At 36.2% G+C, this 11310-nt stretch overlaps 1 protein-coding gene across 1 annotated transcript; it reads left to right on the top strand.

Annotated features, from left to right (window-relative positions):
- Window positions 1-9148: 9148 nt before the first annotated feature.
- On the top strand, window positions 9149-10767 carry LOC117141913 (caltractin). Its single transcript, XM_033306037.1, has 2 exons — window positions 9149-9686; window positions 9749-10767. The coding sequence occupies exon 2, from the start codon at window positions 9760-9762 to the stop codon at window positions 10306-10308; it is 549 nt and encodes a 182-aa protein (XP_033161928.1). The 5' UTR covers window positions 9149-9686; window positions 9749-9759; the 3' UTR covers window positions 10309-10767.
- Window positions 10768-11310: the final 543 nt, after the last annotated feature.

Genomic DNA, 11310 nt, shown 5'->3' on the forward strand with positions numbered 1-11310 from the left:
CTTTGGGTTGGTAAAATTTTTCTTTCATTATATGGTTAAACTTGCTGAATAACTTTTAGAAGTTCGATTTCCAAATTAGCCTTATTTGTTTGATAAAATAAAAAGTATATTTGTGTTATAATTTGTATTTATGTCTGTTTGTTCTTAAGTAAATTCTTCTTCTATAAATTTTTACTACGGCCGTAACTCCTTTGCGTGGGAGAATTTGGCTGTGGTATATCTCATGATGTGGGCAGATTGGCACATCTAAAAAGTTTACGACTTCCTCTCGGTGGGAGTCTTCCGTCAGTTGAAAGGGGGAAGATGGAGAACAAAAGGTCAGAAAATGCATTTGCTTGTCACCATCCGTTTTGAGCCATATGCCATTGTGTTCATGTACTGGCGATTGGCAGATCGGCTGCCTATTTATTCCTCTCGTTAACTTCCAGACTGAGAAGTCGCTGTTATTTTCAGGGTCAGATCCTTCGAGCAGGGTGGCGCGGATTTCGTGCCGGTTCTTGAGATGGACTGCTTACTTGCAGGATCCCCTATTACTATGAACTTCATCCTAAGGCGCATTTTGAGGTTAAAAATAGCTCTTGGCTCAGAATTTAGTATGCGTCTTCTAACAGTTTTTGGGTCGACTTGGCGCGGTGGTGGTGTAGCCCGTCGTCCAGTCTTGATGACAGTAGCAGTGAAGCAGTGAACAAAGCATCCAGTTCGTCGCTAGATGATTGGCATATGCAGAACGACGGCATCATTGACGTGTGTCTTAAAAAGGGCGCAGTTCTGATTTACTTGGTGATGGATTCATATTTCTGCATAGCAGGTTCAGAGACCGGCAAGTCTTGTAGACCAGTTAAAAGCATAAAGCTTGTGATATTGAAATTAAAACCTCTCTTTTAACCTGGAGCACGTACAATTAGCGTGCATTACAACACTTTTTAAATTTTTCAAGGTAGCTGAGCTCCATTAAGATAAAGCACGGCTACGTTCAGATGCCTTGCTATACTATGAATCGACCCTGGCGTTGGACCGGCGAGTCCAACGACCGATAGCGCATGCATCCTATCGACGATAAGATAACTGCAGTGTTGTCACTTGTAACCGGGTGTTAACGCCTAATACAAATCTTCTGAGCTAGACGCACTTATCTCGTACCGAGACCAAAAAAAAATCAGTCTGTTACAACATAATTATCATATTTAGGCAAGAAAAAATACAAGTATGATGATAAGTAGCCAAAAATAAGATTGCCGATCGCCTCGATCTCAGGAACTATAAAAGCTAGAATGTTGAGATTAAACATGCAGCTTCCGGAGACATAGACGCAGCCCTCAACTGCTACTCCCACACTTTTGTAAAATGTTTTGAAATTTTTGTATGATTTTAATAGCTCAAAAAATTTCTATCGCCTTGCCAAAAAAAATTTTGCCACGCCTACAAGCCGCCCAAAACTTCCACGCCACACTTTTGAAAAATGTTTTGATATTTTTTAATTTTTGTATTAGTTTTTTTTTTTTTATATTTCGCACGGGTCCCACTGCCACACCTCCCGCCTAACCGACCGAGGGGCGCTGCCGTGAATCGGACGGCTCGATTCGCGAGAAGATATAGACGCGATATAAAAAAGAGAACAGGAACGAGGAAATGAATATAATGTAAAATAACTATGTTAAATATTAGTGTTAGTAGGATCTAATTATGTAATAGAAAAGATAAAATCGATTGCTTTAATTGCGGCAGAGAGTCAAGATTACAGATAATAGGATAAAGTCTATTATAGTCAGAACATAAAACTCTGTAAGGGTCATGCAACTCATAATTAGATCTACAATGATTTAAGATAAGGGGTATATAGTTTCTAGTGAATCTACTTGGAACCGAGAAGTTAAGCCGACTAATCAAGTCGGGACTATCAACATCCCCACGAATAAGCTTACAAATAAAGACTGTTCCAAGCATAGTTCTACGGTTAGCTAGGGACGGTAAATTAATTAAAAGTAGTCTACTGGAATAAGGAGGTAATATACGGTTTGCATCCCAATTTAGGCGCCGCAAGGCAAAAAGTAAGAAGTTTTTTTGGACCGATTCAATGCGGTCCGAGTGGACTGCGTTTTGTGGACTCCAAACAGGTGATCCGTACTCGAGAATCGGACGGACTAACGAAATAAATAAGGTTTTAGTCAAGTAAGGATCATCAAATTCCTTAGACCAACTTTTTATAAAACCAAGCACACCCCTGGCCTTATTGACAATAGACGAAATATGGTCAGAAAATTTTAGTTTTGGGTCCAGAACACCAAGATCAGCAACTCGTGTTATTCTGTCCAAAGAGCACCCACTTAGAGTGTAAGTCGTGCGTATTGGGTTGGCACGACAAAAGGTCATAACTTTACACTTGGAGCCATTTAAGTTTAATACGTTATCACGGCACCATATTTGAAATCGGTCTAGATCGGATTGTAAGTCCAAATGGCACGAAGTGTCCTTGTACTGGAGGCATAATTTAACATCGTCTGCGTACATAAGTACACGCGAATGTTTTATTATTAAGGGGACGTCGTTAATGAATAAGGTAAAAAGAAGCGGACCAAGATGGCTCCCTTGTGGGACACCGGATGTGACTCGGAGAATAGAAGATAAAGAATTTTTAAAGAGGACTTGTTGTGTCCTGCCATTCAGATAGCTTGAAATCCAATTTAGAAGATCAACAGGGAAACCTATAAGATCAAGTTTTCTTATTAGAAGGTAATGATTAACAGAGTCAAATGCTTTACTAAAATCCGTGTAGATGACATCTGTTTGAAGATTATTTTTGAAACCCTGTATTACGAAAGAAGTTAGCTCCAAGAGGTTAGTGGTTGTAGATCTGCGTTTCATAAAACCGTGTTGACACGGTGATATGATTGATCTACAAAGGTGCTGCAAATGAGGAGTGATAACATTTTGGAAAAGTTTTGGGATATCCGACAATTTAGAGATTCCTCTGTAATTGCTTGCGTCCAGTTTGCTACCTTTTTTGTGAAGAGGAATCACAAAGGACTCCTTCCATATATGAGGGAATTGTGAAGATTCCAAAGATAAGGTAAACAGTTTCAGTAGAGGCTTGCACAAGGCTTCTGCACAGAATCTGAGCACACAGCCAGGGATTCCATCGGGACCTGGCGAATAGACCGGTTTAACACGCTGAAGATCGTTAAGCAGTGAGCTTTCGTTTATAGTGGGGCAAAATATTAGATTCGACTTAGATACCGCATAAGAGTATGGCTGTTCGGAGGGAGTGAGGTAAAGTTGAATACGTTTGAAAAAACTTGGCGAATAGATCGGCTATTGCCTGATCCGATGTAACCGTAGGGTTTTCAAAAAATAGCGAGGAAGGGTAAGAACTTGTTTTTCGCTTAGTGCTAACGAAATTATAAAACTTTTTCGGATCCTGTGCAAACTGGAACTTACAACGGTTTAAATAATTTTTGTAGCACTGAGCATCGAGCACCGAGCGCTTAAATATTTACAAAGGATGGACTGAGAACCGGTATTTTTAAATTTCATATAGAGCCTGGACTCTACATTTCTTAGGTGTGTCAACTCTTTATTAAACCAAGGAGATTGCGAGATTGCACTATGGTTTTTTTTGCGTTTTTTTTGGCAGAAATTCGAAATGATGACCTATCTTCACCAAATTTGGTTTGTGATACTCTTTAGTTCCCCCAAGATGATTCACAAAGTTTCAAGTGATTTGGTCAACTTTCATATAGCTGCCATATAAACGATCTGGCCGATATGCCATAAAAATATTTACATTACCAAAAAAAAAAAAATTGTATCTATTTTTAATTATATTATATTATGATATTATATACAGAAAATTAAATAAAATAAAATCATATTAAGATGTATATGATGGTCCAAAACAGTTTGTCATGAAATTTAAAAATAAATTTATCATATGGTATGTCATTGTTATGCTATTATACTTACAAAAAAATTAAACTTATTATTTATTAATTTAAAAAAACTCTTCGTCTGAGGCTATTACATCAAGTTCATGATCTTGCTGTAGAAGTTCTCTTTCATCGTCCTCCTCCCCCTCGTCGATGTCCTGGCAATCACCATGATCATCATGATCGCTTCCAACGCATGGTGATTTAAGTAGAGAAATTACCTCTTGCGGCATATTTTTGTTTTTATTTTTCCTTTGTCTTTCTTTTAGATAAATACTAGACAACAAAGGATCAGACGTATCTAGAGCTCTGTTAAAAATATCGGTCATAGTATTTAGGCGACTGCATTTTCTTGCATGTCTTCTCCGATCGCTCTTATAAAATTTGTTCCTCGATTCGGACGCATGCTCACCAAGACAGCCAACAGGCACCAAACAATTATCTATAATTTGATGCCCATGAACTAACACCTTGTGAACAGTAGGTGACATAGGATACCAAGGATATTTGTTGTGATAGGCCAAGCTTTAGTTTAGCGTTAAGAACATCAGGATATGATTGGTAAATATCAAAGCCGTGTACTTTTGTATTCCGTTTTAAATTGATGTATTGGCTTTTTGTAAATCCGTTTTCAAATAAAAAGGCTAATGCATTGTCGACGGACATTTGTGTGGGCTCAGAAGAGAACATTTTTCTTTTTATATTATTGATATTATCGCTGTTACCAGCTGCTTTTAATACAACTGCCATGTCCTTTTCATTTCCTTTTTTAGCCGAAACTGAAGCAGCATGCAAGAGTAATGGTACAGAATTATTATTTTCATCCGCAAGGTCCGAAGCTAATTTTCTTTTTAGTCTGTCACTAGCCTTTTCATAAACTAGTTTTGGACGACCAACTTTGTTTGGAGTACATGCCAGCCATTTGAAGTGTTTTTTCTTCAACCTGTCCAGCGATCTATTGCAACCTGGCAAATGTTTCCTTATGTAATCAAAGAAGGACTTAACTTTTTTATTTATCAATGAAATACAACATTCATTTAAATTATTCTGACCAATTTTTTTTAATATATGCTGTCTAACTGCATCCTCAGAGCGACTATTGTTGCTCCAAATGTCTAGCAGCTCTGCATGCCCAAACCAGTATTCATCTACAAAAACGTAATTTTTTCAAAAAGGAACAAAAAGGTGCAAATGAAACCAGTTGTATAATATTATACACATGTTAGTTAATAACTTGCCGTTTAAATTCTTTTGCAGTGGTTTGCCATACAAAAGTTATATTCCACGAAACACAGCTACATTTGTTAAGTTGACTGTAAAAAAGGTACATAAACAAAACACGATACAACTACACAAAAACATATAACATACACAAAAATTTTACTGAACTACAAATCTACATACCTGGCCTACTGTTTTCCATGACACCACCTTAAAATTTTTAATTCTCTGAGGAAATATTAACCACAAATGTTGCACAATGATTTGCCGCCAATTTTGTCTTACGCATGTTATCGACAATCAGCTGTCTTTGAGAGGTGGGCAATAAGGCAGTGTTGCATAAAAAAGTAAAAATCGACTTTTTTTTATCTAATTAGACTATCCTAAATATAAAAAAAATAAAAATTTTTTTATTCCGTTCAAAAATTTTTTTGACTTTCTGCCAAAAAAAACGCATAAAAAACCATAGTGGATTGACGGATAGTACATCGGAACACAAGAGTCAAAAAATGATTTAATTGCGGTATAAAACATATTAATCGCATCCGCCATTATGTTGCAGGAGTAAAGATCGGACCAATTAGAGCCAGCTATAAAATTGTTTAGCCTCCGAAAATTTGCCTTGCGAAAACAGGGAATTCGCCTTGTTGACTTCTCTGAATTTACTTTAAATACCGTACCTATGTCGATTTCCACTTCGAAAGTAGGATGATATGGATCTTCAGGTTGAGTAAGAGGTACTACCCTGGACAGAAACACACTTTCAGGACTTGTTACAAAACATTGATCCAAAAGTCGACCAAGAGAATTTGGAATATAATTAACTTGCGACAGCGATAAGTCGAGCAAGCCGTCAATAAAGTTATGTTGTGCTAAAGAGAGAAGGATACTCGATTGTTTTTCTGGGGACCACATTGTGCCCGGTATATTAAAATCACCTAGAACTACGAATTGGTCCCTGTCAGAAAGTTTATTCAAGATGGGCATGTTCTGTTCGAATATTTTCTGTTCGAACATGTTCTGTTCGAACATGTTCTGTTCAAACATGTTCCGTTTGAACATGTTCTGTTCGAACATGTTCTGTTCGAACATGATCTGTTCGAACATGTTCTGTTCGACCATGTTCTGTTCGAACATGTTCTTTTGTTTTATAGATTTCCAAAATAACTCTTTGCCACGCCCGCAAACCGCCAAGAAGTGCCTCGCCAACACTTTTTGATTTATCTTTTTATTTATTGTATGTCTTGCCAATTTCTGTCCCTACACCTACAAAATTCCCAAAACGGTCACGACCACACTTTTGAAAAATTTTGAAAAATTTTAAAATATTTTCTCATTTTATTCCCCAATATCTATCGATATGTCAGAAAAATATTCAAATATCTCGTTCGCACTAGCTGAGTAACGAGTGTCTGATAGACGGGGAACTAGACTAAATAGTCATATCATTCTCTTTTGGCTTATAATTTTACTTATTGATATTGTTGACCAGTATTTTTTTTATCTTCAACTAGAGTACCAGGGTCCCAAAAGTGTCTTCATCCTTCGTTTACTCTCCTTGACAAGAGTCCCCACATGTTTTCGATAATGTTAATGTCAGGGGAGCAATTTGACATTTTGATCCTTAATCCACTGTTTTAAAACCTGAGGTATGGATGGGAGCGTTATCATGTTGGAACGTCCGTGTAATATGACCATATATATCAGTAATTGATAGTAAAGCCTTTTGAGGTACAGTCTTTTACGCATTTGCGTTCATCTTTCAGGTAACAAACTGGAGCCCACATGTTTCATAAAAAGATAAGGCTCCTCCAACTGCACTTACGAAAAATTCTTCCTTTCTCATATCGAAGAAGTGGTTATTTTAACCATCCAGTCGATCAAGGTTGAAGACCACAGTCTACCACGTAAAGTGACCTCAACCAAATCAAAGTCGTGCTTTTTCGAGCACGAGAGTTATGAGATTTATTTTATTTTCAATCTCTTCAATTGTTTGGCACTTCGAATAAATCGTTTTACCGTGAAAAAACTAGAATTTACACCACATTCTTCCATCGCGTCATCTATGGGGGTTAGATACTAGAATATTCTAGTGTCTTTGATAAGACCAACTTATTGCCCCTCCACCACAAATGGATGAATGTCACACCTATGAATATATTTATATATTAAATTTTTGTTTTTAAAGGCTAGTAGCCGTAAGGGAAAATATATACCCTGTATTTAATTCTGTTGTTTTTAAATCATAATTTAAGGCCTAGTTTCAGTCTGTCTCACAGGAAGATCAGAGGCTTAAGAACATTTAAATGAAAAATTAACAAAAGAGTATCAGACAGCCGTCACTTGTGTGAGAAAGTTCAATATTCTTTTTGGAATATCGATAGATAAATAAGAATTTTTAAAAATGTGGGCTGGGAGTTTTGCGCGTGGCCAAAAATTGTTTATTATATCAATAGAAATTTGAAAGACATATAAAATGAAAAAATCTCAATACAATTTTAATAAAAATGTGGAAGTGGTAATACAAACAATATAACGAAGAAAAATCAAAACATTTTTCAAATGTGGGCGTGACCGACCGGCTTATGCGCTTTGTGGGTGTAGCAAAAAGTTTTTTTGGCAAATCAATAAAAATTTACAAAAAACAAAATATATCGAAACATATTTAAAAAGTCTGGACGTGGCAGTTTTGTACGGTTTTCTAAATATCTATCGACTTGCCAATAACGTTGTGGTACACCCACAAACCACCCAAAACGTTCACGCGCACACATTTAAAAAATGTGATATTTTTCATTTCTTTGTCTTGTATATGTCGGAGAAGCCGAGCGCGATTTATCCATTCAATTCAGCGTCCATACCGTCCAGCACAGCAAGTCGTCTGCGTGTTGTCCCTTCGATCGTTCGAACCAAATTGATTTACTCAAGCGCCGCCCTCTCGATGCTTTTCTTCTATTCCTCAACTTCACTCCATTATTTCATCATCCTTACTTCGTTTTCACGAAACTCTACCAAAAACAACAACAGGAGTCATGCTCTTTTGATACACACACAAATCAAAGACACTAGAATAACAAAATGCGTAACGGCCATACATTGGTTTGGCACTATGCAGCCACTTTTTTGGTGACGGCCAAAATTGTTCTCTTTCCGCTCGCTTACGCTGAGAGCGTAAGAAATCTAAAAATAAAATTTGCTTGCCTGTGTGATTAAAAACAAGAGACGAGTACGCGTATATGTGTGCGTGTTGTGCTAGAAGACTATTTTCGGGACGAAATCAATTCTGATCGAAGAAACGAATTTACATATTTGGGCCAATTTCGCGCTTTTTAAAAATATCAAATTGGAATTAAAAAAAAAAAAACTGAAAAACAACTGAATCTAATGTGCATTTTAAATAATAAAAATTGTTCATTTACATACATCATATTAAGACAAATGACTTAATAAATATACTAAATAATTAAAGCAAATACAAACGAAAATTATTATAGCTACTGTAATTTAAAACATAAGTTTTCCAAATAGAAGACATTACATTGAGAAATAAATATTTCATAAAAATAATACGTAGTAGAAAATAAAAATTTATAAAATAAATAAAAATATGAAAACTGTTTATTGCAAAAGTCATATCTTGAGGCATGAAGTGCGGACACAAGCACTCAACAATCATTGCCTTATTAATTTTTCACACGTCACATGCTGAATACTCTATTGGCGAATATTCCAATATAAAGTCTTTATTAAATTTATTTTGTGATATTATGTACATAGATTCGACTATTACTTTTTCTAGCCTAAATTTAAATAATAATAACGTTAAGGCAATGCAAAACAAGAATTTTTCACATGGTGCCAATCGATCAAAAATAATATAGATTTAAAGTCTAAGAACTTCTAAGATGAATGTAAAAATTACAATGCATGAGCATATGTGTGCACACATACAGTAGTCGGCTGTTACTATATGCGTAGAAAAGAACTGTTCGCTTTGAGCTCTCCGCTCTCTCGCTCTTGTTATTCTTGTGTCTTTGTTTGTACCAACACGGTATTCGAGAAATAACAATAAATATTCATTTGAGGATGGCACGGTGCTTCGTTATACCAAAAGGATGTGTGAAACATACATATGTACATAAGAACTAACTGTTCGTTTCGCACAGCCATGTTTTCTACACTAGTACGATAGTTCATAATTGTACTCAATTTTAAGTGTCTTTACTACTATTCATTTGCTGTTGTGGAAATATATGTGTAGATGTTTCACAAGTGTGAACAGGCCTTTAACATTGTGTTTGACAATCTAGTCAAACTTATTATCAAGCTTATTAGAGCTGTTTTACAAACAAACGACATATGACTTTCTTGAAATCGTGAACTGCAAACATTTGTTTGAGCTAGTAACAGGGTGGGCTGTGTAGAGCTCTTAATGTTTATGTGTAAATATTATAACAAAAATAGGAGCATTCAAGAAATCAACCCTCACTCGTACAGTCTATGCGACGTAAATCAAGAACTTATACCAACATCTGAAATTACGTGAGTTTCAAATATAACTGAGGCCTGCACAAAATCACATATAATCGTTTTCCCAATTTAAGCCAATCAATTAATGGAGCAAAACTCAACTGCGGCTGGCAACGCCAACCCTGGTACAGTTCCTGCCAAAAGGGGTACGCAACAAGGTCGCAAGAAGTCTGGACCCAAGTTCGAACTGTCTGAGGCCCAGAAATGCGACATTAAGGAGGCCTTTGATCTATTTGACAACGAAGGCACGGGCTACATTGAGGTAAAAGAACTTAAGGTGGCCATTAGGGCTCTGGGATTCGAGCCCAAAAAGGAGGAGATTAAGAGGATGATTTCCGACATTGACAAGGACTGCAGTGGACGCATTGCGTTCAACGTCTTTCTGCAACTGATGACTATAAAGATGGCCGAAAAGGACACTAAGGAAGAGATACTTAAGGCTTTTCGGCTTTTTGATGATGACGACACTGGAAAAATTTCATTCAGAAATCTAAAGAGGGTAGCTCGCGAACTTGGTGAAACACTGACTGACGAGGAACTACGAGAGATGATAGACGAAGCCGATTTGGACAATGATGGCGAGGTAAATCAAGAAGAATTTCTGCGAATCATGAAGAAGACCAGTTTGTATTAAAGAGCAGCGCTTAAGCTTCATTTTTAAACACTTTGTGCGTTCCTCTGGTGCACTTGAAAAATAATTTGGCGTTTTAAGTCATCAATTATAAATGTACGTTTTGGATATTTTTAAGTTTTACGTATGAGTATAACATCAAGAAAAAAATTGTTCAGCTCGTTTTGAATATTAAACAAAAATACTTCTTCCCGAGGTGTGATAAAAGGGCGTAGCAACATCAATTGCAAACATTTCTAATATCAAATTTCATTATGATAAATAGTAAAATTTAAGACAAAATATAAAAGAACTAATTATTGGTATTCGTTATTTGAATTTGGTCACAACGCTAGTTTTTACTGCTTATTGCTTAAATTTAAACAAGGTAAATAATTCATACATTTTTGAGATAAGAAGGTACAATATCACATCATTCAAAAATAAATTGCAATGTTTATATCAGAAGTGTAACAAATGAAATTTGCTGGTGTTTTTATTAATATAGGTCAAAACCATCACAAAAAGCTGTTTTTAGTTAAGCATACTATTTAAAAACTAGAACCAAATTTTATTTTGAATTAAACAATGAAGCTAATAAGAATAAGTGAATCTTATAGCTTTTTATTTAGATTTGGGAAATGCGATTAACTAATCCAATATACATATTTTTTTTATTTATCAATTTGATAAATAAATTCGTACTCGTAGAGTAAAAGGGTTTACTTGATTCGTTGAAAAGTATTAAACTGGCAGAAGGACGTGTTTCCGACCATATAAAGTAAATTTATTCGTGATCACCATTAACCCATCACCCCCACTCCAACGCCCACTAATCGCCCAGAACGCTAACTGACGTCCGTAAACCAGGTAAAGGAAAGCAATGGCACCAAGCTTGACTTTGGACCGGGCAAGCGGAAAAAATAGTGGACTTAGGATCTGGAGAATGGAGACTTTAAGGAGGGCTATAAGTTAAAGTAAACGTTTGTATATTTTTGCAAGATGGTAGTTTGGACCGGTGGTCCG

This window comes from Drosophila mauritiana, chromosome 2L, assembly GCF_004382145.1.
Source record: "Drosophila mauritiana strain mau12 chromosome 2L, ASM438214v1, whole genome shotgun sequence".
In the NCBI taxonomy this organism is placed as follows: Eukaryota; Metazoa; Arthropoda; class Insecta; order Diptera; family Drosophilidae; genus Drosophila; species Drosophila mauritiana.